This window comes from Podarcis bocagei (assembly GCF_964188305.1).
Source record: "Podarcis bocagei genome assembly, chromosome: 2".
Taxonomy (NCBI): domain Eukaryota; kingdom Metazoa; phylum Chordata; class Lepidosauria; order Squamata; family Lacertidae; genus Podarcis; species Podarcis bocagei.
Window position 1 is genome coordinate 47,877,217 of NC_138126.1, and position 27,431 is coordinate 47,904,647.

The window sequence follows — 27,431 nt, forward strand, 5'->3', positions numbered from 1 at the left end:
AGGTACTTCTTCATCCACCAGTCCGTCTGTTGGGTAGGCTCAGCTCAGCACAGAGCTACTTAGCAACAGCCTGTAAGGGGAGGGGCAGAATGAAACCATCCCCTCCCTCTTCTAATTCCTCCACTGGTTCTTTGCTCTGTTCTTTTGGTCCTGTCCACTCTCCTAAGGAAATGGGGGAGATGCCAGGAAGTGACAGGGAAGCAAGTGCACATTAACCCTCCTCCTAATGTGGGCTTGCACTTCAGACGCTCAGGGTTAATTACCATTGACTTTGCTTATCTCTTCCCCAGCCAGGCTTGGAGGCGCGTCTCTCCCTCCTGGCAGGCCGAGGTGTGCAAAGCCAGTTTACCCATTGCCTCATCCTTTTATCAACCGCCAGCCCCTGGCTCCTCTGTTCCTGATTGTCTGTCCGGTGAATATGTGATCTACCCTGTAGATCAAGGGAACAGGAGGCTTGCTAGGGATGATATGTTAATAGCTGTCTCAGCTGCAAGAAACCATCCATGTGTGAGTATCTAAGCAAAATAACTGCAATGCCTATCTTCACATCCATCCTGCTCATGAAAAGACCATGTCACAATTACATGAACGAAGCCTCATTAAGCTCAGTAGGTCTTCCTTCCGTGTATAAAAGGCTCAGGATCAGGCTTGCATTTCTGTAAACCATTAGGCTGCTTAAATCCTGTTAAAGTCCATTCAGCTAAGTTTTACTCAGCATGGATCTGCTAAAAAGAATAAATATGACTGTGTTAGGTCCGTTAACTTCAAAAGGTCTACTCTGGCTAAAACTTAGGTTTCTTTATATTGTTGTAATGCTGTTATAGTTTAATTACTCTTTTATATGTTTTAAACCTTCTGTGTTTTAATTTGTGTAAGCTGCCTGGAGTCCCAGTCTGACTACCAGTGGAACATCTAAGAAGCTTGATTAATGCAACAGAAAAACTGCTGTCACAACTCTGCAACCTTTGGAACACAACAGCCAAGACCACATAACACTGGTTCTGAAAGACCTACATTGGCTCCCAGTACATTTCTGAGCACAATTCAAAGTGTTGGTGCTGACCTTTAAAGTCCTAAACAGCCTCAGCCCAGTATACCTGAAGGAGCATCTCCACCACCATTGTTCAGCCCGGACACTGAGGTCCAGCTCCGAGGGTCTTCTGGTGGTTCCTTCATTGTGAGAAGTGAGGTTACAGGGAACAAGGCAGAGGGTCTTCTTGGTAGTGGCGCCCACCCTGTGGAATGCCCTCCCATCAGATGTCAAGGAAATAAACAACTACCTGACTTTTAGAAGACATCTGAAGGCAGCCCTGTTTTGGGAAGTTTTAAATGTTTTATGTTTTATTGTGTTTTTAATATTTTGTTGGAAGCCGCCCAGAGTGGCTGGAGAAACCCAGCCATTTGGGCAGGGTATAAATAAATAAATAAATAAATAAATAAATATTACAGCTCTGTGTCTATGCCTAAAGCAACCTTTTTCTTAGGACAGCATTAAGTAACACATTGGAATACTAAGCAGGTTTCCCAGGAACAAGTACACAGATATTTGATGACATTTCTTCAAGTATATTTTACGTCCAAACTCTAGGCATCTGCTGGAGAAATCAACACTTCAACCTCAGTTATTCCTGCAGCCCTGAGAACAACCTCTCATCCATGGGATAGCAAGGTTGGTAGGGCATGAAACACATAATCCCAGGGTCATAATACTAGCCTCACGTTGGGCAAAAGATGCCTGCATTGCAGGAGGTTGGACTAGATGAACCTTGTAGTCCCTTCTGACTTTACAGTTATATTATTCTCATCTCTGATGACAAGCAGACTCTGGGAACACAACCCTAATGCCTGTATTTCTAATTTGGTGAACTAAGCTCTTTTTGTAACACACAACAGTCTCCGCCCCTTCTGCTGCCATCCTAGAGCCTGCACTTTTCAGTCTTGAGCAGACTGGCATGAACGATTCCCCTGGAGTAAAGTGCGGTTGCAAAGATTTATAACTCACAGCCTGTCCATCTCTGCAATTCTCTCACTACCTTCTTTTGCAAGATAGCCTGCCTGTTGAGCCTTAAGCTGGAACCCTGCTAGTAAGTAACTAGGTCTGCTTGAAAATCTTCTCCATTGCTGCTGGCCATGTAGTCTGACTATGGAACATGGAAAGTACCTGCCGATCACCATCACATTTTCCTCTCCTCCCAGCTGGCTCCCTGCTACTCTCCACCTGCTGGCAGACGAGTGCTTACATTATAGTAAACCCAAAGCTCTAAAGCAAGAATGGGGAATCATTTCTAGCCTGCAGACCAGATATTTATCTCCCCACCCCAGCAGTGCCAGTTTTGACAGGCGGGCAGGGAACTGGATCCCACAACTCCAGCCCTTACAATAGGGATGTGGGGCCTGTGGCCCTGAGGACCATCAGTCTTCCAGTTAGCCTTAAAACTCTTGAGTGAACAGCATTTTTTTTAAAAAAAAAGATAAATAAAACATTAGCACAATATTGCTTAAAGGAAAGGTTTACAATGCTAACTTTCTAAAAGAATAAAAGGGGAGGACCTGTTCATCATGGGTTCTTCCTCCTGATTAAACTCTTCCAATCAACAATTCTGATTTTAAAAATGAAATGTTAGTTAAATAACACTTACGTAAAATAACGTTAGAGATTTATAGCAAAATAATGCTAATAAAGGGGGGGACACTTTTCAGTCACTGCCATTTTAGCAACATTATTCCACCCTCACCAATTAAATGCTTCCAGTCACAAACCAACATTAACTACTTTTGTTTATGGGCATTTCATGGGTAGCAATGGGGAATCATGCTTAAATTAATAAGTGCTAGGCATGCACGCACCCCCCCCTTTTAAAAAAAGGATTCCTTGGATTCTGCCTTGCCCACTTCCAAATGGCTGCTCAGGTGGGCTGGATCTTCCCTCCCCCACCCACAGCCGCTCTGTCGTGCCCATGAACAGGCAGAAAAAGTACAATATCCCCAGTAGTGTAGAAAGTCAATTGCAATTCCACTTATAGCTTACAGTGGAAAAGCAGTGATTTATGAGCGCTCAGAGCCTCCCGTTTGGAAGCAGCTTTGGTATAAGCTTTGGTTGGTTAGTCAGGCTTGCAGACCAATAATCCAATATCTTGCGAGAAGGTGATTGAGGGAAAGTTTTTCTTCTAGTCACAGTTGTTGTAACTTAAAGCCCCCGTAACAGAGGTTGTGCACAAACCATGCACTTAAAGCACCAAGAATCCTTGGTGTTGGTAGTTAAAGGTGCTGGGAATGGTAGCTCTTTGAGGGGTAAACTACAGTTCCCAAGATTCTTGAGAGCAAGCGGTGTGTTTTAAATGTGCATTTTTTAAAATGGCTATTTAAAAAAGTACCATATTTTTTGCTCTATAAGGCTCAGTTTTTCCCTCCTAAAAAGTAAGGGGAAATGTGTGCGCATCTTATGGAGTGAATGCAGGCTGCACAGCTTTCCCAGAAGCCAGAACAGCTAGAGGGATTGCTGCTTTCACCTCTTGCTGTTCTGGCTTCTGAGATTCAGAATATATTTTTTCTTGTTTTCCTCCTCCAAAAACTAGGTGCATCTTGTGGTCTGGTGCGTCATAGAGCAAACAATACAGTAATAGGCAAAATAAAAAAATTCCTTCCAGTAGCACCTTAAAGACCAACTAAGTTAGTTCTTGGTATGAGTTTTCGTGTGCATGCACACTTCTTCAGATACACTGAAACAGAAGTTGCCAGATCCTTCTATATAGTGAGAAGCTGTATAATGAATCCATTATACATGACTAAGCCATTTCTCACCTTCTCACCCCTTGCCTTTTCCTGTAAGACCTATTACAGTCGTTAAGAGTCGTCAACAGGCTCATCTCAGCTATCTGCCAATCTCCCATTCCCACCACCCTTCTGAGTAATACCCACCCCCACCTTCTCACTATATAGAAGGATCTGGCAACTTCTGTTTCAGTGTATCTGAAGAAGTGTGCACGCACACGAAAGCTCATACCAAGAACTAACTTAGTTGGTCTGTAAGGTGCAACTGGAAGGAATTTTTTTTATTTTGACTATGGCAGACCAACACGGCTACCTATCTGCAACAGTAATAGGCAAGGTGATGATGATGATGATAATTTATCTATACCCTGCCATCTGGCTGGATTTCCCCAGCCACTCTGGGCAGCTCCCAACAGAATATTAAAAACATGATAAAACATCAAACATTAAAAACTTCCCAAAACAGGGCTACTGCCCTTCAGATGTCTTCTAAAAGTCACATAGTTGTTTGTTTCCTTGACATCTGATGGGAGGGTGTTCCACAGGGTGGGCGCCACTACTGAGAAGGCCCTCTGCCTGGTTCCCTCTAACCTTACAGTGAGGGAACGATCAGAAGGCCCTTGTCACTGGACCTCAGTGTCCAGGCAGAATGATGGGGATGGAGACGCTCCTTCAGGTATACTGGGCTGAGGCCATTTAGAACTTTGAATTGTGCTCGGAAATATACTGGGAGCCAATGTAGGTCTTTCAGGACCCGTGATATATGGTCTCAGCGGCCACAAGCATGTTCTATTGTAAGAATATTCCAGGAGGCAGATCAGAGTCCAATCTCCTTCCAGCATACATGTTTACGGGTAGTGCCTATATTGAGCCTTAATTATTATTATTTTTAAAATCAGTGTGACGAGAAACATGAACCCACACAAGTAAAACACGTCTAGTATCCTCAGTGCAGAATGTGGATCCCTTTGGCACACGGACTCCGCCTGGTTCTAAGTAGGCATATGGAAGCCCCTCAGAGCAGAATTTCATTTGGGAGAACGCTGCCCACCCCCATCCCACTGCAAGCCTCCTCTTTCGCTGAGCTTCGACCACGGCCTTACCTGTGAAGTGCTGGTGGCAGATGCAGGTATAGCCGCCCTCCTTGCGGGTGCAGACCCCTCCGTTGCGGCAGGGGTTGGAGTAGCAGAGGTTGATCTCCATCTCGCAGTAGTCTCCGGTGAAGCCCTGGGGGCAGCGGCAGCGCAGGCCCGTGATGGGGTGGATGGGCCGGAAGAGGGTGGAGACGGAGGCGATGAAGGGAGCCGAGCTGTCAAACTTGAGCACCGAGATGCACTTCATGTAGTTCTGGCAGGGCTCGCGGAGGCAGACGTTGTCGTCGAAGGGGAGCACCTCCAGCATGGAGACCGCGGTCAGAGTCATGCGCTTCATGTACAGCTGTTCCTGGAGCTCCTCCGAGCTGAAGAAATGGCCGCTGCGGGGCGCCATGGCGGAGAAGCTAACATTCAGCACCTGCCCGCCGACGTCTGTGTCGTTCTGGATGTTGAAGATGAAGACGTCCTCCTTTGGGGTGGCCAAGACAGTGGCCACGCCCTCCAGGAAGTTGGCCAGGAGGGGAGAGAGGAAGCGCTCCTGCCACATGTTCTCCAGGCGCACCGTGATGCTGTTGGCCAGCATGTCCTCGGTGATGACAATGACGCGCAGGACGCACTGGGCTGTCACACTGTGGATCCCGTCTGCAGGGCAGAGAAGGGAGAGGTTAGGACAGGGGTTCAGAGTGAAGGGCTTCAAACACAAACACCTGATACAAGAGAAATCAGCTCACAAATTGAGACTGGCAAGAGGAGCAAAGCACAACAACAACAGCAACAGCAACAGAAGCAACAACAATTTATTTCATTATTATTTATACCCTGTCCATCTGGCTGGGTTTCCCCAGCCACTCTGGGTGGCTCCCAACAGAATATTAAAAACACGATAAAACATCAAACATTAAAAACTTCCCAGAACAGGGCTGCTGCCCTTCAGATGTCTTCTAAAAGTCAGATAGTTGTTTATTTCCTTGACATCTGATGGGAGGGCATTCCACAGGGTGGGTGCCACTACCGAGAAGTCCCTCTGCCTGGTTCCCTGTAACCTCACTTCTCACAGTGAGGGAACTACCAGAAGGCCCTCTGAGTTGGACCTCAGTGTCCAGGCTGAACAATGCGGGTGCATATCTTTGCGGGAGAATGGCAGAGCTTTCTTCCTTTTACCAATCCTCCAGGAAACCACAGACCAGTTCCAAAGCTTGTGGGTCACTTAACAGGAATGTGTTTTTCAGAAGTACACTGCTAAAAGTTGTGGTGTTATGTATGGGAATATGAGTTTTGCATACTTTATTTCTTTGGGAGGGAGTCTCTGAATGGGGAGGGAGGAGCAGGGGTTCTGGAAGTGGATTATCGCAAGCGCCCACAAATCAAGAGCATAGAACACTCTGTCCCCCATAAAGGCAGCTAAGGGGAACAATGCACATGTGGAGGGTCACTTCTGATATGGTGAACCAATCACCTGATGAAACCAACCAAGAATACTACAGCAACTTAAACTTTACTATGAATCAGCAGCATTTTGCTGGTTGAAAGAATGGCTACTTTTTGAAAACACAGACATTTTGGATTTAGAAGGTTTTAACAATGTATTTGGTTGGCATGCATATTTATGGTATGATAAGGTCAAAGCTCATAAAGCATTTAAAAATCATATTGTCAGGAAAGCTTTGTTTAATGTTTGGATAAGATATAAGGACTTGTTGGAAAATAAAACCCCAAGGTGGCTGTCACCAATGGAAGCAAAAGCTTTGAAAAGGCTCAATATGGAGGCCAAATGGCCGACATACTGGGAAATTTTGGAACAAAATGGAGATAGATTGAAATTGCAGAGTTTTGAGAAATTAAAAAACAAAGTGAGAGATTGGCTTCATTATTATCAGATAATGGAGACATATAATTTGGATAAGAAAATTGGCTTCCAGGTGGAAAAGTCAAAATTAGAAACAGAACTGTTAGAACCCAAAACTAAGAATTTGTCAAGAATGTATAATTTGCTGTTGAAATGGAATACTCAGGATGAAACGGTGAAATCTGTTATGATTAAATGGGCACAGGATGTTGGACATAATATTATGTTTGCTGACTGGGAACAGTTATGGACCACAGGTATGAAGTTTATGGCATGTAATGCCTTAAGAGAGAATATTATGAAAATGATATACAGGTGCTACATGACCCCAGTCAAGCTTGCAAAAATCTATCATTTGCCCGATAATAAATGCTGGAAATGTAAAGAAACTGAAGGTACATTTTTTCACTTTTGGTGGACGTGCCCAAAGATTAAGGCCTTCTGGGAAATGATATATAATGAATTGAAAAAGGTATTTAAGTATACCTTCCTGAAGAAACCAGGGGCCTTTCTCCTGGGCATTGTCGGCCAATTGGTGCCAAAGAAGGACAGAACTTTTTTTATGTATGCAACAACAGCAGCAAGAATACTTATTGCAAAGTATTGGAAGACACAAGATCTACCCACCCTGGAAGAATGGCAGATGAAGGTGATTGACTACATGGAATTGGCAGAAATGACTGGCAGAATCCGAGACCAGGGAGAAGAGTCGGTGAAAGAAGACTGGAAGAAATTCAAAGACTACTTATAGAAACATTGTAAAATTAATGAATGTTAGAAGGATGTTGGATAGAAACTAAGCGGTTTCCAGCTGTAATGCTTTAAGAGATATGAAAAAAAGAGGTTTTACAAATGGGTAAAAGTTTAATGGTAAGGATTTGCTGAACTAACAAATCAAACTGGAATACAAAGAAGGGAGGTATGAGGAGGTCTGGGGAAATAAGTGTATGGAAGTTATGTTATTGAAAATTAATGTGTGTTTTTAACTGTTTTTTATTTTGTATGTTTATTTTTATTTGTTTGTTATATCTTAAAAACTTTCAATAAATATCTTTTTTTAAAAAAGAATACTACAGCAACTGTTTTAGTCTAAGCTTTCGTTGAATAGAGCCCACTTCATCCGATGCATCTCACAGACGCACACAGGTGGAAAAAGGCAGGTGATTCGTGTGAATTCCTTCCACCTCCTGCAGCTTCTATACAATGATTAAAGCTGCAGGAGCCTGCCCTCTTTGGCATTGGACCAGCCTAGCCAGCAGGAGACTCTTCTATGAGTAGTTATGGCCCAAGTTTCTACAATAAAATATATAGCTATGGTGGAACAGACACAAGTCACACCCATACCATGCATTTAAAGCACACCTGATGCACATTTAAAGTGCATGGCTCCCCCTCCCCAAAGAATCCTGGAAACTGTAGTTTTGCCGTCACAGAGCTACAGTTCCCAGCTGCCTTAACAAACAAGAGTTCCCAGGATCCGGGGGGGGGGGGGGACTGCATAGTTTAAACACACTTTAAATCAGGCATAGGCAAACTCCAGCTGTTTTGGGACTACAACTCCCATCATCCCTGACCACTGGTCCTGTTAGCTAGGGATGATGGGAGTTGTAGTCCCAAAACAGCTGGAGGGCCAAGTTTGCCTATGCCTGCTTTAAATATATAGTGTGGATGTGGGACTGGTGCTTCTAATGCACGCAAGTTTTTCACACATCAAAATGCCACCCCATATTTCCCCACCCTCATTTAATCCGGGAAAATCCAATAAGAAAGAAGTCTGTTGCCAGTTACTGATTTGCCACAACTCAATGGCTCCCTTGCAGTATTAAACTCGCACCTGAAAGCACCAGGGGAATTTAAAAAGGGTTCACAGCCATATGGACAGGGAATGGAAGGTGAGGCCGTGTTCTGGGGAAAGTGGAAGGCAAAGAGCTGTGGCTCAGTGGTATAACACCAATGGACTAATCCTCTGTTTTGGCATAATACAGCTCCCTCTGTCCCTGTTAGCCATCTATTGGTATTAATTGCAGCTTCCAGACTCCAGAGGCTCAGACCAGAGGAGAGAACTGGGTCCCTGCGGCATGCTTTTCCGCGGCCTGCACAAACTTCTGCAAAAAACATTGCTAGAATCTCGTGAGCGATTTGCCTTGAAATACATCTTTCGCCTGTAAGCTCTTCAGGGCAGGGTTGTTGCTTATGGATACTCAGCAAGAGACGGAGGAAATTTACAGGACTGTAGCAATGTTTTACAATCACCATAAGGAGCCTTGCCATTCACCACCAAATGGAGTACTCCATCTTCAGACTTAACTCGCATGCTATTTGTCACTTTGTCTTAAAACACACACACACACACACACACACACACACACACACACACACACACACACAGTGCTCTCTGCCTAGTGGCTTTGCTTGCCTTGCGATTGCCAGCTACCCTTCTCTTCCTGGAGCAGGGTGGGGGCTGTATGAGGGTTTGGAAAGGGGTAGAAATTAAATACAGTTCATGGCTAAAGGCAAACCTCTCTCCTTGTCCCAAACACACCCAGACCAGCGAGAACAATTAACTGGAGCCCTGAAGGGTTGTACAGTGGTACCTCGGGTTACAGACGCTTCAGGTTACAGACTCCACTAACCCAGAAGTAGTACCTCGGGATAAGAACTTTGCTTCAGGATGAGAAAAGAAATCGTGCTCCATTGGCCCCATTGGCTAAAGTGGCAGGAGGCTCCATTGGCTAAAGTGGTACCTCAGGTTAAGAACAGTTTCAGGTTAAGAACGGACCTCCAGAACAAATTAAGTTCTTAACCCGAGGTACCACTGTACTATTATGGGGCGCCAATGAGGTCTGGGTAGCCACTGTTATATTCTTCAGTGGGGTTGTTTACAACAACCTTTACAACATATGTGCTACTAACTCTCAATCTGTGAGATAGTTGAAATACATGCAACCAAAAAATCAATTTGAGTTGTGCAACTCAAATTGTGTCTACTAAACCTATTTTATTTAAGCAATGTGGACTAAAGTTGTTTCTGGGGTCCTTCCAGGATTAGGGGCCCTGAAACCTAAGCTTCATTAGTTTCATAGTAGATCAGCCCCTGACCTCGCTGTCTAGGCAACCTGGGACCGTGGACCTGTGCCCCATCTCAGACCGTGGACCTGTGCCCCGTCTCAGACCGTGGACCTGTGCCCCATCTCAGACCGTGGACCTGTGCCCCGTCTCAGACCGTGGACCTGTGCCCCGTCTCAGACCGTGGACCTGTGCCCCATCTCAGACCGTGGACCTGTGCCCCATCTCAGACCGTGGACCTGTGCCCCATCTCAGACCGTGGACCTGTGCCTCCTCTCAACTCCCCTCTTCCACCACCACCTGCAGCTGCTCGTGGATAGCACAGAACCCCAGAAATCACTGGCTCCTCCCCCTGGATCATCCTCCTCCCCAACTGCCTCCTTGGCCCATGCATCCCCCCACTTCTCCGGCTCCTGCCCATCGCTGACACTCATTCGTAAGCTGAAACACAGTCATCCTTCAAAATTTGCACTTCTCTGAATTTTGCAATGCAGTTCTCCAGTTGAGTGTGCAAAAAACACATATACTAGGGTAAAGTGTGCATTAAACACATATATTAGTGAAAGTGGCATTAAAATGCATTATTGGGGGGAATGTTTTTGCAAAAATGAGTATTTTTGGCAAAATTGCGGACGAATGCTTTTATTAGGAGAAGTTTGCTAGTGGATTTTGAACGAGGAATTTAGAATAAAATCACATACGGGTGTCGAAATGTGTAGAACTGAACTTAAGATTGTGGGGGGTGAGAAATGGAGAGAAATGGTTAAAATGGTAGCATTCTGTGGTAGATCTAGGAAGAACCCCTGCCTGAAACCCTGGGAAGCTGCAGCCAGTCAGAGCATATCCCAAGATAAACCAATGCCTCAGCTTGGTCTAAGACAGATTCTCATGTTTCTACTCTTGGACCTGTGTTATGGACAATTGTTTCTCTTTGCTGGTGCCTTCTTTCCTAGCCTGAACCTCCCCCTCTCTCTGACAGTCCCCAACAACAGCTGTAGTGAGAGAGAGAGAGAGAGAGAGAGAGAAAGCAGGGAGAGATGGCATGACTGTGATGGAATGGTCCCCTCCTGGAAAAGAGTTTCTGAGGAATAAGAAGTCAAGCCATTACTCCCTGCCCATATGTCTTTGCTCTCTTTGTGCTTTTATTTATACACATTTCATATTTTCTCCTGCAGCTGAAAAATAGCGAGGTGCAGCTGTGGCTATTTATAACCAGAATGTGCGCTCCTCTCAGCTATAACAAAGCACCACGGGACATCCAGCCAGAGCGGCCACTGCATTAGCAGAACTCTGTGCCCTCGGCAATGTGCTGTGGTTGCACAACAGTTATAATGGTGCCCGCAAGTGTCAACAGGTAGCGAACTGCCTTAACTCTCCACAAAGGACTTTTTGAGTTAGCACCAGGTGGGGAAGAGAAGATTTTAGGAACATATAGGAAGCTGCCTTATCCAGAGTCAGGTAAAGGTAAAAAGTAAAGGACCCCTGGATGGTTAAGTCCAGTCAAAAGCGACTATCGGGTGCGGCGCTCATCTTGCTTTCAGGAGCCAATGTTTGTCCACAGACAGCTTTCCAGGTCATGTGTCCAGCATGACTAAACCGCTTCTGGCGCAACGGAACACTGTGACGGAAACCAGAGTGCACAGAAATGCCGTTTACCTTCCCGTTACCTATTTATCTACTCACCCTGGTATGCTTTCGAACTGCTAGGTTGGCAGGAGCTGGGACAGAGCAATGGAAGCTCACTCTGTCGAGGGGATTCAAACTGCCAACCTTCCGATCAGCAAGCCCAAGGCTCAGTGGTTTAGACCACAGTGCCACCCGCGTCCAGAGTCAGACCATTGTTCCAGCTGGCCCAGTATTGTCTGCACTGACAGGCAGAAGCTCTCCAGGGTTTTAGGCAGGAACTCTTTCTCAGCTCTACCTGGAGACCTAGGGAATACAACTCAGCTGCTCTATGGCCCTCTCTCACAAATTCCACACGGTGGAATAGCGGATTACAGGCGTGCTCCCTGTTCAGGATGCCAGCCACTCCCCTGCTCCTGGTTATCCATTTCCCCCTCCACAATCAGTCAACATTCTATTATTCTATTATGAATTTATAAGCTGTCCTTTATCTGAAAGTCACAGGGCAGTTAAAAACATAACAATGCAAAACAAAAAGACAAAATACGTAATACACAATAAAACAAAAACAAACCAATAATGCCCCCTCCCACAGTCTATGGCCGATGAGCATACTCAGTCCTGATTAGGCTGATTAGGCTTCTGCAAACATTGGGATTCTCCCAAGCCTTCCAATACTTCCCCTTTGGGCCTAGGTGCTGCTGCTTTAGCTACATAAGCCATGACACTCATGTGCCACACCCTGTAAACACCAGGAATTATACCTCCCTAATCCCAGATTGCCCTGTTCTAAAGGTTTTTGTGATGAATTCTGCATGCTGAGGTGTGCATCGGGACTTCTGAATCCTGTCTCTCCAATAGCAACTCCCCAAGCCTACGGGGCCTTCTTTGTGGCAGCCCCAAAGCTGTGAAACTCACTCCCTATAGAGTCTTTTGGACTTACACCATAAGTCTTTGGTTGTCCTCCCTGTAAATGGTGTTATTAGTTGTATTTGTTTAATGCTTTGATTGCTGTCATTTTATGGTTTGTTGAATATTCATTGTTTCATTATTGGATTTTGTTTTATGTCGCCTGCTCTGGGACCTGAAGGGGGAGAGTAGGTAAGAAATACCAGAAATAAGCTGCTCCAACTCTTAGCAATGTGATTCCACACAGCCCCACGCAGAAAACTGCTTACAAACATTTCCCCATAGATTACTCCATAGATTACTGGTACTTGCTGGGAACCAGATCTGTAGCACAGTTCAGAGGCTCACATGGGTGTGGGGAGAGAGAGAGAGAGAGAGAGAGAGAGAGAGAGAGAGAGAGAGAGAGAGAGAGAGACTAAGATTGGTAGGGTAGGGTGAGAAGACTGTGTCAAATTTTTTATTAGTATTTCCCCCTATCATTCTCTGACAAGCTCACTCAAGATAACTAGCAAAGCAGAATACAGTGGTGCCCCGCAAGACGAATGCCTCGCAAGACGAAAAACCCGCTAGACGAAAGGGTTTTCCGTTTTTCGATGCGCTTCGCAAAACGAATTTCCCTATGGGCTTGCTTCGCAAGACGAAAACGTCTTGCGATTTTTTTTCGCTTCCCCCCCTTTTTCTAAACTGCTAAGCCGCTATTAGCCTTTTAGCTGCTAATCCGCTAAGCCTTTAATAGCCGCTAAACCGCTAAACCGCTAATAGGGTTGCTTCGCAAGACGAAAAAACTGCTAGACGAAGAGACTCGCAGAATGGATTATTTTCGTCTTGCGAGGCACCACTGTACATATCATGCTGGCAAGGACTGATGAGAATTGTAGTCCAAGTCACCTGAAGGACACTAGGTTGAGGAAGGCTGCTAGAAGCTATGAATCAAAAAGAAATCCAGCACACTCCTAAAAAACATGATAAACTGTTTAAAAAATATGTATATTTTAAAAGCCTTTTTGCAACTAATTTCTAGCAGCAACCATAGTGACAACATTGACACAGGTCAGTTACCTTGCAGTAGGTAGAAGGTAGATGAATCTTTTCCTTTAGCATGCATATGTGAGCCCTTCCCCAAGCACCCAAAAAGTTATCTGCACCCAGTTACTGTAGTTCAGGCAGGCTTCATTCAACTGGAAGATGCTCAAGAGCTTGACGAAACTAATGATTCTTAAGATGCCATTAACATATCTAATAAAGTTCTTGCCAAAGTGTTCTTATGATTCCACACTCTCCCAGCATATGAAGAACAGATGCTTTAGATGAGTCACAGCAACAACAGCCACAACTTGTCACTCCATTAGCAAACAGGCACAGTGGAGTCCAATAAGCTCCGTGGCAATATCATCAACACAATTAGTTCAAAGCGAGGATCAGAACAGAGGATTGCATGTTCTGCAATATTACAGAGGAATGATTTTTTAAAATGTATTAGAAACAGCAACACAGTGTAGTCAGGACTTTCAAAGGGTCCCTCCTGACTGGCCTTGTTGCTGCTGCTGTTTGCAGGGTTGTATCCTGCATCATGCCACTAAAACAATATTTGTGCATCAGTAGTGGATTTATCCTGGACTGTCCACACATCATTTCCCTTCATGAGTTGCTCCTGCACTGTCATTGCATCATTGTCTCTTGCCCTGCAGTGGGACAAAAGTGGGATAGCATCCAAATATTTGTAATATAAAAAGTTACAGGAATTCAGTGTGCGCTCGTTGGTCAACAGAGCATTTGTCCACCCCAGAACCTTTGCAGGCACAAACAGTTCTGGAAAGCGGGTTTCCATAGAACTGCCCTGATACTGTCACGAGCAACAAATCACCACAACTACACAATAAAAAAGGACCCCTGGAGGGTCTTTGTGTTCAGTTCTTCTCCCACCTTCAAAGCTTATAGGCCACTATGGTAGAGATGGAATAAAATCTTGCAACTGAAATACATGCACATTCTCTTCTCCCTGTTTTCTATTATATCCTTTGCCTCTCTTGTCTCCTCTATATTGAATTTTAGACTGTAAGCTCTTCAGGGCAGGGGTCCTTTTCTTTCTGGACTTTGCTAAGCATTTGGATGGTGTTACATAAACAAGCAATGCCTTAGGAGGCATTACGATAGATTGAGTAGGTGGGCTCATTCATTGCATTGCTCATAACAAAACATTCTGTGAATAGAACTCGTGAGTTGGCCACGGATATAGGTGGGGGCGGGCATGGAATCATCCAGTTAGAGCACTGACCCAAGTTTGGGGGAGATCCAGAGTTCAAATCCCACCTACCCACAAAGCCTCCTGGGTGACTTTGGGCCAGTCACCATTGATCTGCCGAAACTGCCCCGTGATCCTTGGATAAAGAGCAGTATAGGCATTTAATAAATAAACAACCTTCCAGGGTTGTTGTGAGGATACAGCAGGGAAGGGGAGAGCTGTGTACCCCACCTTGAGCATCTTGGAGGAATTGTGGGATATAAATGTCCTCATAAATAAATGACATAGAAATCATCATTTGCAGTGTGAAAAACAAAAGGGGAAATGCCCCCCCCCTTCCTTACCCTATATTAATGGTGCCACTGCAGAGATGCAATTCTGAGACGCATCTACTCTAATGGATTGTAATACTGGAGGCAGTGCGTTGTCAATTGCATAATTGTACCAAGCTCAGTAGTTTTGAGCAATATATATACGTAACAGAAGAGACCTTGGAAGAGGTGCTAAGAGAGGGCTGGCAGGTTGATCATCTTCAGCAAGCCATACAGGTACATCTCTGTGTCAGCATCCCACTCCTCCTGTTCCCAGGTTGAAGCCTGGCAATGAAAAGTGGCTCAAGCTTAAGCCCTGGGCTCTGTCACCTAAGCCAGCTTCCTCAATAGACTTGTGACAGGAAAAGCCCGGGGGTCATGAGCTGTTAACACGGCGCATAGGGAGGCATTGTATTGCAGGGACAGCACAGCGGGAGCATCTTTTCTGCTCCCCTCTCTATGCATGAGCTGCCAGCCCTGCAGAATGGCAGATAATTGCATCTGGTGTCTCCCGCAGCGCTGACATAACCTAGACTTCAAGGCAGAGCACACAACAAATGGGCCCTGTCTGCCAGGGAGACCCACAAGGGGGTTCATGCTCCACTTGTCACGCTGGACGGCAGGCTGCAAGGGAGGCTCGTCTGGGGAGCATCGAGGCCGGCTCCCTGCCACCACCCACAGTGCTTTGGATTGCAAAAGGCAGCGACATCCAATGCGAAACCCCACCTGCGTTTCAGAGAGATGAACAGGTAGCAGTGTGGATTAATCCCGTTTAGCGTGCATATAGGGCTCCAGTCACTTTGCAACCTCCCTATACAGTGGTACCTCAGGTTACAGACGCTTCAGGTTACAGACTCCGCTAACCCAGAAATAGTACCTCGGGTTAAGAACTTTGCTTCAGGATGACAACAGAAATTGTGCTCCGGCGGCACGGCGGCAGCAGGAGGCCCATTAGCTAAAGTGGTACTTCAGGTTAAGAACAATTTCAGGTTAAGTACAGACCTACGGAACGAATTAAGTACTTAACCTGAGATACCACTGTATACGCCAATATTCGAGAGGGAATGTATTTGTTCAGAGACATCCCAAAAGTTATCATGTAGGGTATGTTATACGCATTACACAGATGACAGGCTGGGAGGCTTGCCTAGGGCCACCTAGTGAGTTCATGGCTGATTGGGATTTGAGCGGAGGATTTTCTGTCTGACAGCTGGGGTTAGCCAGCACACTCCACTAACTTGCCCCCTGCAGAAGCTGCAAATGCATTTCCCACATTCTATCAATGCACCGTTTTTTAAAAGCAGCCAGAGGCATTAGAGCTGGAAGGGAATGTGGATCTGAACACAGGCCGGACTGCCTTTCCTAAGAGAGGTCCTCTGCACCATGACGTCTTTAGCTCACATCATCCATGGGATTGCTAAACACCCTTGAAGAGGTGTCTCTAGAATAGTAAACCAATACAAAAAACTCAGGCAATCGGCCAATGCTACATGCTCCCTGGGAGGTTAGGGCTGCATCAAAAGGCAGAGAGATTCCCCCCTGCGGCATCTCAGGCCAGGAAATGCTTCACCCACTGAATGCTCACTTACTGTGTGACTGTTAAAGATGTAAAAGAAGGTGCTAACCTCCTGAGGGATTCAGTGAAATGACCTCCTAAATACAGGACAGAAATAGGGGGAGCTGCCTTATACTAGGTAAGGTTATTAGATCCATGTAGCTCAGTATTGTTTGCTCTGTTGCCTGTTCATTTCAACAGGACACGGCAGGGATTGAAGCTGAGGTCTTCTCCATGCAAAACATGTGCCATGCGGTCAAGTTGTGCTCCATCCCTTAAATGGGCCTTGCCCAGTGTGGGGCTCTCCAGCTGTTCTGGACTACGATTCTGGTCAGACTCATGACCAAAGATAAGGGGATGATGGGGACTGCGGTCCAAAACATCTGGAGAAACCAGACTGGGTAAGGCTGCCCTAAAGCACTCAGGCCCTGAACTTGAAATCAAAAGCCGCTCTTGCATTCTGCCTGATATCCCACCTGCAGCTGCAGTAACGGCTGATGTTTCCATAGAAGAAGTGTGCATGCACACGAAAGCTCATACCAAGAACTAACTTAGTTGGTCTTTAAGGTGCTACTGGAAGGAATTTTTTTTTATTTTGTTTCCAAAGAAGTCGGCTTTTCCTGTACCTCAGTTGCTACCTTCAAGACCTAATCCATTCCTACATCAGAAGTGGGAATAAGCTAGGCAGGACTCCGCTGCTGGAGTACGAATCCATTTCTGATGGACAAGCAAGTCGTAGAATGTTCGCACAGAATGCTGGATTTGGCAGCTTTTTATTAACATTTTCTTATTATTATTATTTATTAAATTTGTATACTGCCCTTCATCCAAAGATCACACCCGAAGATCACAACATAAAAATACAAAACAAGAACACAAAATAATACATAATAAAAACAAAAACATACCCCAAAAACCCCGTCTCTCACAAGCACATTTAAACAGCCATAAAATGTTAATCAGCCAAAGGCCTGATTAATTAAAGGCCTGATAGAGAACATTTTCACCTGGTGCCTAAGTATATGTAACAAAGGCGTCAGGTAAGCCTCCCTGGGGAGAGCATTCTGCAAACGGGGAGCCACTGCAGAAAAGGCCTGTTCTCGTGTTGACACCCTTCAGACCTCTCAAGGAGGCACATGAAAAAAGGCCTTAGATGATGATCAGAGGGTCTGGGACAGTTCATACAGGGAGAGGTGGTCCTTGATCTGATCCAAGGCAGCATCCATAGGATCAGTTTGTCATGTCTATTGATTCCAGAGTAAAGTGGGGTTAGGATCACAGCCTTCATCATGTCCATTGATTTCATTGAGCCTACTCTGAGCATGCCTAAGCATTAGATATGGCCATACCTTTCCTCTTCAGGTGTTCATGGTTCAAGAACATCTCTGTAAGGGAACTTGGTGCAAGTCCCCCTGTAAATAATACTAATACTAATAATACTACTAATAATACAGTGGTACCTCGGGTTACAGACGCTTCAGGTTACATACGCTTCAGGTTACAGACTCCGCTAACCTAGAAATAGTACCTCGGGTTAAGAACTTTGCTTCAGGATGAGAACAGAAATCGTGCAGCGGCGGCGCAGCAGCAGCAGGAGGCCCCATTAGCTACAGTGGTCCCTCAGGTTAAGAACAGTTTCAGGTTAAGAACGGACCTCCAGAATGAATTAAGTTCTTAACCCGAGGTACCACTGTATTTATATATATATTTCTACCCTGCCCATCTGGCTGGGTGTCCCCAGCCACACTGGGTGGCTACCAACAGAATATTAAAAATGCAATAAAACATCAAACATTAAAAACTTCCCTAAACAGGGCTGCCTTCAGATGTCTTCTAAAAGTCAGATAGTTGTTTATTTCCTTTACATCTGATGGGAGGGCATTCCACAGGGTGGGCGCCACTACCAAGAAGACCCTCTGCCTTGTTCCCTGTAACCTCACTTCTTGCCGTGGAGCTGGACCTCAGTGTCTGGGCTGAGCAATGGGGTTGGAGAAGCTCCTTCAGGTATACTGGGCTGAGGCCATTTAGGACTTTAAAGGTCAGCACCAACACTTTGAATTGTGCTGGGAAAGGTACTGGGAAACAGTGTCCGGAGTGAACAATGGGGGTGGAGATGCTCCTTCAGGTATACTATCATGTTTGCAGCATTTGGTGGAAGCAAAAACAGCCAGCCATGGATACGGCCAGGGTAATAAGCAAGGGTGCTTCCATCACAGCCCCCCAAAGCACCCCAGTCCCCCACACTTTGAAGCTGCTCTAATTGGGAACCAATATTCCAGGAAGGAAACAGTGTTGTAAAAGAGAGAGAGAGAAACGCCCTCCTTCTGCTGACCCGAAGAGCGGCTAGTTGATGGCACTCCCTCCATGTACGGCTCAGGTCTGATTGTCTTCTTCTCCCTTGGCAGCCACAGAGCCCAGACACAAGCACTTTGATTCCTCCCGTTCCTGTTTGAAGTTAACGGCTCAGGAAGATTTAACGATGGAAATAGCTCTTCCTTCCCCTTCTTCTTCTTTTGTCCTTTAAAGAGTGAGATTTCCTTTGGCAGCCCTGGAAAATTCCAGAGGAAGCCTCAGGTGCTGGCACCAACAACCCCTGGAGCTCTGGAGATAAGACAGAGCTGGTGGAAGGGGGGTTGGGAATGTGTGGAGGGAGGAAAGAGCAAGGGAGGAATAAGAGAGCAAATAGAGGCACCGGTGCAATAACACAGGAACTAATCTTCTTGATGGCGGAGTCAGAGATGTAGGGGGTGTGGAGCACAGGGGGCTTTCATTTCTCTTTTGAATCATCCCTTTTTAAGCCTCATGTGGAACCAAAGCAGGAAATTCTGCTGTGCATCCTCATGCCTTGAGAAAGACATTTCCCCACTCCACCTGCTCCTCTGCCTCAGGGAAAGAAATACAGTTAAGTAATGCTAAATCTGGACTTCATGGTCTTGGGGTTGCTAATGCTTTGGGGGGCTGTAGGTGCACTTACAAACTGGAGGGTCTGCCTTCGACATCTCAGATGCTTCTTCTATTCTTGTGATTGTGCCGTTATAAAATTTTAGGGTGCGCACACATAGCAGACACACTCCACAGTAAATCCAGTCCTTCACCCTTCAAAACTGAGGAAATATTCCCTGAGAAAATTACACTTTATTTTAGCGCATAGAACAACCCACATTTTGTCTCTTCTAATGACTCTAAATATTTCCTCCTCAGCCATGAAGCCTAACCAGTCTCACAGAGTTATTGTGAGGATAAAACAAGTATACATGTACAGTGGTACCTCAGGTTACAGATGCTTCAGGTTACAGACGCTTCAGGTTACAGACTCCGCTAACCCAGAAATAGTACCTTGGGTTAAGAACTTTGCTTCAGGATGAGAACAGAAATCGAATGGCGGCAGCGGGAGGCCCCATTAGCTAAAGTAGTACCTCAGGTTAAGAACAGTTTCAGGTTAAGAATGGATCTCCAGAACTAATTAAGTTCTTAACCTGAGGTACCACTGTAATAATAAACAAACTACCAATTCATTTGAAAGAATAGACATATGGCCTGTGATACCAGATTATATCATATCTATATGCTACTCCTCCTGTAGGCACCTCAGATTGACATACAGGGGGATTCCCATGCAGATTCCCAACAGGGATTTACCAGATTGAGATGTATTCAAATGCTTACAACGTAACAGCAGCACCACACACCCAAGCACTGTCCAATTGCTCTGTGGGCAGATCATCCGTCCCACTGTGGGAGAGATGCACAACTTCCCTGTTTGAATATTACACCAGAAGAAGGACAAAAACAAACACAAGTAATTCTATTTTTCAATGTGGCATCCAAAGATCCACTTCCTGGTTCTCGCCTTCCAAAGAACAAAAAGAAACACTTTCCCTGGGCCTCACGTTGCACCTTACCCGCTGCCCCTCCAAGCTCACCCCTGACCCCACACATGGCCTTTATACCATCTCGCTTGTTCCCAGAGGCGCAGCCACCTCTTCTTCCCGCCCCTTCCTGGAGCCGCCTGTTCCTGCCCTTTGCAGAACAGACAGCTACAGTGCCCACTCCCACTGCTCACATCTGGGCCAGGCAGCACCTTATCGATAGCAAACATTGATTTGCCCCAGCAGGTCACAGTGTGTCAGGGATCACTGCTGCTGCTGCTGCACAAGGATAGTTTTGGGTTATGGCAGTGGGTTTAAATGAAGGATGGAAACAACTGAACGATGCTCGGTGGACCTGGGTAAACTTTCCTTATAGAAGTTCCTGCTTTCAAACCCTGGCACTGACAACTTCGGGATACTAGGAGGATGGGCTGGAGAAATCACCTGCCCAAGACTCTGGGAGGGGCTGACAGGCAGAGAGTAAGCAGGACAGCACTAGATGGACCATTAGGCTAACAGGGGGGCTGCTGATGCCTCTGATGCGGCAAAACAGAGAAGAAAAAAGCCTTCCCCACACAGAGCATGGCATTACTCATTATGCAAAGCAAGCTGCAGAGCAGAAACTGCCTTCCTGAGAGGAGGCAAGGCAGAACAGCCATCTCAAGCAGTGAGGTTGGGAGGCAATCAACCTTTTAGTGTGCCATCACCTACTCTCTGGAACCCATGAATATTAGACACCATCTGGTCCTTTAATTAATCGTTTCCTGATGGCCCTTTAATTAGTTGTTTCCTTCTTGTAGCCCAAGCAACCCTACTATTTATATATTATCATAACTGCAATTGTGATGATGATGATGATGATGGGAAGAAGAAGAAGAAGAAGGGGACTGCTTAGGCTTTGAGTAGGAAGCAACTAATTAAATGGCCAGTTGTGCCTGGAAGTTGCCCACAATGATTTATTAAAGATTCAGTAGCAAAGAGAATTCACAGTTGCATTTTGCCACTCTATATGGGCCCTGTGGTTGTCTTTAAAGTGCCATGTCACACAACTCAGCCATAGGACTGAGCTGCCATTGGATGCCTTGATGGATGAACTTTACAGAAAGCAACCTTGCTTCTCAGCCTCTCTGTGGCTTTTCATGGCATCCCCCTGGACTGGCTTCATAGAATGGGAACTGAGCGAAGGAACTGTGTTACAGTGGTTCCAGCCCTTCCTGTGGGACTGAGTCCAGACAGGAGCATTGGGAGAACGATTTCTGCTTCCTTGGTGGTTCTATCCCCAGGACTACTGAATATTTCTATGAAGCTGCTGGCAGTGGTCATTAGGAGTCTTGAGGCAAGGGACCATCAGTATACTGACGGCACTGAGCTCTATTTCTCCATAGCACCTATCTGGAGAGGCTGTGTGAGCCATGGAGCAGTGTTTGGATGCAGTGGTGGATGAAAGAAGATAAGCTGAGCTTGAATCCTGGCAAGACTGTGGCACTGTGCGTGAGTGGTTCCTTTGGCAGAGAAACTGGTCAACTCCCTGCCCTGGATGGCGCTGCAACCCCTTTGAAGGAGCAGGTACACAGTTTGGGGGTGCTTCTGGACCCAGCTCAGTCACTGGAGGCCCAGGTAGCCTCAGTGGGTAGAAGTATCTTTTACCATCTGCAATACCATTTCTGCAATAGCCACAGCAGTCCTGGACCGGAAGGGCTTGACTGCAGCAGTTCACTGTGCTATTTTGAATGCCTGCTTAGAACATTTTTATTTAGGCTTGCCTATCGAGACACATAAAAAAGGGACGCGGGTGGCGCTATGGTCTAAACCACAGAGCCTAGGGCTTGCCGATCAGGAGGTAGGCAGTTTGAATCCTTGCAACGGGGTGAGCTCCCGTTGCTCAGTCCCTGATGCTGCCAACCTAGCAGTTCGAAAGCACATCAAAGTGCAAACAGATAAATAGGTACCACTCCGGCGGGAAGGTAAACGGCGTTTCCGTGCGCTGCTCTGGTTCGCCAGAAGTGGCTTAGTCATGCTGGCCACATGATCTGGAAGCTGTATGCCGGCTCCCTCAGCCAGTAAAGCAAGATGAGCGCTGCAACCCCAGAGTCATTCACGACTGAACTTAACGGTCCGGGGTCCCTTTACCTTTACCTTATCCAGATACATCGAAGCTACGTATGTTTTATTTCTTTTTAACTGCTACAGATGTTAACCAGCTTTTGAACATTTCTAAATGCCTGCTTTCTATCTATAATTTTAATACGTTATATTTTTGTAAACTGCTTAGAGCTTTTGTTGTTTGTTTTACAACCAAGCAGTCTATAGATAGTCTTAAATATATAAATAAAAATAAATGGAAGGGCAAGAGAGAGCATTGGATTGTAGGGATTCAACGGCGATGTCATCTGGCTCTCCTGTAAGAAGTGAGTGAACAAATTAAACCCACCTAGGAGAAAATGGCTTGGAAAACAATGCACATCAGCACTCATCAAATATCTTGTAAAGTGGGGAGGAGAACAGCATTTACCACACATTCAGTTCTGGACAGAGGTCTCTAGGATTAAGGGAGCGGTCAATTCTTCTGACCAATTCATTCCCCGCATAGCTCCGAGCACATAGTGGTAAGCTGGCAATCTCACAAGCTTTCTTGGGAACAATGCGTCATCATGAAACACTGTGTGCAAGCAAGGCGGTCTTGTGGGCAGAACAGGTGCACATGCACATGCAGAAGCACACATGCAAATGTACGCTATGAGGGTTATTTTTAGGGGCTGTGTTACGTTGCGAGTAGCGCTTGCATTGCAATCTTGACTGGTGCTCCGGTCTCTTGCCCAGACTCACAATCTGTTCGACATTAAAGGTAAGCAGATGGTTAAGAGGAAGACCCCCCTCCCCACCTTTCAATCGACACACAAAGGCAGCCCAAAGCCTGCTGGAAGCGCCAACCCCCCCAGGAGTAATTTTAATCAGAGAGCCTCAGCCATTCTCGACAAACGCAGGCCCTGGCAACTGATGAAGAGCCAGAGGCTGGTGAATATTCATGTCCCTCTCCCACAGGGAGCTTCCTCAACATGTAGTTGCAGGCGCACGGAGGCAGGCACAGCAAGTGGTTGCATGGACAGATCACGGTGGCTTTCGCCAAACATTTATGCGCATCGAGAGTGGGGTTATGGTTGCAGAGAGCTAAGCAGAATGTTTCTCTGCTCCTGGACTATTACAGGAGTGAGCCCAGGCAGCACTTGGTGGCAAAGGGAGCATCCACGCTTATGCTTGTCCCCTGCCTAGAAATCACAGGTCCGAGCACTTTCCTGCTTGTGCCATGTTCTCTAGGCATGAGTCTGAGCATTTATTTTTGCCCTTTCCCTTTAGCGTTAAATCAGAGCTAATGTCAATCCGGAGAAAACCCAATTGACGTCTGCTGATTCAGCAGTAAGCAGGGGCTTCCCCGGGGGAAAGTGGCAGGGCAAGCAGAAGTGTGGATGAGCCCAGGGGGTGAAACTAGGCTTTATTTCATCTGGGTCAAAGACTCAGTTTGGCACTCCCAGCACACACATTTGCGTACACACACATCTTGACACATTTGACTGTACCTGCAGCTTCAGCTTGGTAGGAGCTGGCTGCAAATTAACTCTGGGAGGTGTCTTCCCTTCTCCCCTCCCCTCTCCCAATTAACCTCTGTCTCCAGGGTCTGTCCCTGTGACATCACCAGGGGCCACCCCTTGGTCTCAGGTTTGGATCCTGAAATCTCAGGGTCAGGGATGCTGCTGATCTGCCATCTTAGAAGTGGTTTTCAGAAGATACTCTGTGAACCTTTTTGGCTAAAGGGTGGGCTATTAATGCCTTGGAGGCTTCACCCAGGGCAAAAAAAACACCACCCCAGCTAGCACCCCCTGTAGCCACCCCTTGTAGCCATGGCACTGGATGAGCCAGTGGATCCATGGCACTGGATGATACCAATGGGGAAAGGGATCAATGCTCAGCTGCTTTGATCAATTCCCCCAGGAAGGAAGCTCCTCTTTGTCTTCTTACAAAACATACACAGGCCACATGCTAAATGCGGGTGGATGCTCACCTGCATCACTGCATGGTCCATTGACACTCTCCCTTAAGAGACAACAAGAGTGATTACATTTTATCAGCCTAGCCTAGAACAGAATAATGATAATATATAATAATAATTTATTATTATTATATATGCCCATTCGGCTAGGTCTCCTCAGCCACTCTGGGCGACTTCCAACAGAAGGTTAAAAATACATTAAAACATCATTTATTAAAAACTTCCCTAAACAGGGCTGCCTTCAGATATCTTGTAAATGTCAGATAGTTGTTTATTTCTTTGACATCTGATGCGAGGGCGTTCCACAGGGCAGGTGCCACTACCACTACCACAGAAGTCAACAACTCAGTTGGCATTCAGTGAAATGGCTACTGATGCAAAAGGGGAAGGCCCAAACCGGACGTCATTCAAATCTATGATAAGCCTGAACCCACTCAATTTACTTCTCCAGTCCATTGTTTCTAGAGGAAGTTGGGCTTTTTCACACAAGAACTCTGCCCAATCTAAAATCAACACTTGGAATAAAAATTCAGCTGTGTTCATAGCTGTAGGGTGGCCAGATTGACTAAAAGGTAAAGGTAAAGGTACCTCTGACAATTAAGTCCAGCCGCAAACAACTCTGGGGTTGCGGCGCTCATCTCGCTTTACATGCCGAGGGAGCCGGCACTTGTCCGCTTCCACAGACAGTTTTTCCGGGTCATGTGGCCATCATGACTAACTCACTTCTGGTGAAACCAGAGCAGCGCACGGAAACGCTGTTTACCTTCCCGCTGGAGCGGTACCTATTTATCTACTTGCACTGTGTGCTTTTGAACTGCTAGGTTGGCAGGAGCTGGGACCGAGCAACGGGAGCTCACCCCGTCATGGGGAATCGAACCTCGACCTTTCAATCGGCAAGCCCAAGCGGACCAGTGGTTTAACCCACCTGTGTCCAGATGGACTACTACAGCCTTAATAGTTGTGCGGAGGAGGGGATTTGGGCAGGGGTAACTTGTGGTTCAGCACAAGCAACTCGGTAGTGGGAGACCTTCAGAGTACCTAGAAAATCAAATGCATATATCAGGAAGATGGAACCCCAACTGCTCCCAGTCCTAGGTAGGGCTGGACCACCTGGTATATGACCCTCTTAGTGCAAAATGCGAAGATAGTCCAAAGACTTCTAGGGATAGCCTCACACCTCTCATGCCTGCCCATCTTGCAAGCTGCTGTTTGGCCTGGCAGAGGAGATAACTGCACACCATTTCTGATTTGTTAGATGCCACCCCTGGCACAAATAATACTTTTGTGCTGGGAAAGGCACTTGATATGTGAGGATTGGAGCAGAGCTGGGGTTGCTTTTTTGGCCTCGCAGTGCTATTTCCTGCGCAAATGTTTGCCGCTGGTGTTTAATGCTAGGCCACTTTGACACCATCCTTGCCAATTGGCGCCTATGAAATGAAGCAACACATTTGCGCATACATATATATAGATAGATATGTGGGATCTATGCACCACCGGTCAAATCATACACCTGATTATGCACATGAGCACTTTCAGGAGCAGCTGCAAGGAGGAAAGCAACTGGGAAATGGGGCTGATCTTGTCCTAACATTTGCACTAGCTGGTTCCTTTTTCATGCCGTTCACATGCTACAGTGACTGGTAAAGGAGATTGGTCTTGGCTCGACGGCATTTCTATTTTTCAACACACACTGAGTGCTGGGAAACGATGCCTCTTGGCGGACCGGTTTACCCAGGGCAATTGGACTACACACAAAAGAGCACTCTAGCCTTGACAAAAGGATGCTGTGGCCATGAATTTGTGTCCAAGTGGATGGAACTAATTGGTCCCTAATGCGGGACCATCCATATTGGCTTTTGAGTACGGAAGCACTCCAGGGGACAGTTAACGGTGTGTGGTTATAACTGTGCAATGTTTTAGCCCTACATCAGAATAATTTCAGCAGGATGTGCTCCCCCCACCCCAACCCCCATCCCCACCAGGACTAAGAGCTTTTCCTCTTCCATATACAGCATGAAATCCAAGTCGCAGCAGTAGTGACAGCAACAAGAATGTGGGATGCCAGACTGCCACTGTTTTCAAGAAAAAAGTTTAGATTTGTACAATTTAAACTGATTAAAGCACTCTAGCACTGGTGCAACAAATCCACTTTAAAAACAACAACAGACAACCCAGCAGATTTCTTGTGGTTAGGAAAGTGCACTGGAAATGAATGAATGATTAATGGGAAGACACATAAACACCTTGCAAGCAAGTCGCGATGGATGCTCCCCAAAGACTGGACTAACTTTTGTTTAAGTTTTGTGCAAGCAAATCAGGATGGATTCTGTATAAGCAGTTCGCCTGGAGGCGCCATAATTGCCCAGGCAGGCACGAAGGATATCACACACAGAGACCAATGATTTTCAGGTCATAAAAAAGGGAAATGACCCATCTTTCAAGTCTGTATGTTTTCATGGGATTTTTGTGGACTAAACTTGCAATCCAAAACACATGTACCAGGATGTCAACTAACCAAATTTAATTGGCATATACCTCTGGGTTAAAATGCTTTCGATTGCTCACTGCCCCATGAAAAAAAGAGGAATGGCAAAAACAAAAGCTGCTTGTTTTTGAAGCAAATGCTTCTTTGCTTGGTCCCCTTCCCCCCCATTATTTTCTTCTGCAAGGCATCCACAGCTCTTTAAAGTTCCTGGTGATTATTTGGGGGAATTAAGCGATTTTGCAAATCAGGTCAAATTTGGCTTTCACGATGCATTATTACTAATTTAATTAAAGTGCCTCTTGCCTTGGAAACTTTAAATGCGGAGATTAAAACACACAATCCAAGGACACTACAAAACTGTTAATTAACAGCTAACCTAAATACATGCAGCTTGCATGACACCCTGAAAATGACTAGCCTGGAGCTCTGGCAGACCTACAAGGGAGCAAATCCCAAAGATGGGACCCCTCCAGAGAAACATCTGGCACAAAACAGAGGGTGAACTCAGCTCCAGGGTAATTTGATTGACTACAGTGGAGAAACACACATGAAGCTTTTCAAGTTGAAGTCTTGACAGCAAGCGCATTCCGGGGCGCTAGATGTCCATGACATCTT

General features: G+C 46.0%; 1 protein-coding gene across 1 annotated transcript in view; it reads right to left on the reverse strand.

The window, feature by feature from the left end:
- CELSR3 (cadherin EGF LAG seven-pass G-type receptor 3) overlaps positions 1 to 27,431 on the reverse strand; it is an 87,844-nt gene that overhangs the window by 50,591 nt on the left and 9,822 nt on the right. Inside the window, exon 2 of the mRNA XM_081183906.1 lies at positions 4,875 to 5,507. Within this exon, the coding sequence (XP_081040032.1) occupies positions 4,875 to 5,507 (633 nt within the window). The remainder of the gene's footprint in view (positions 1 to 4,874; positions 5,508 to 27,431) is intronic.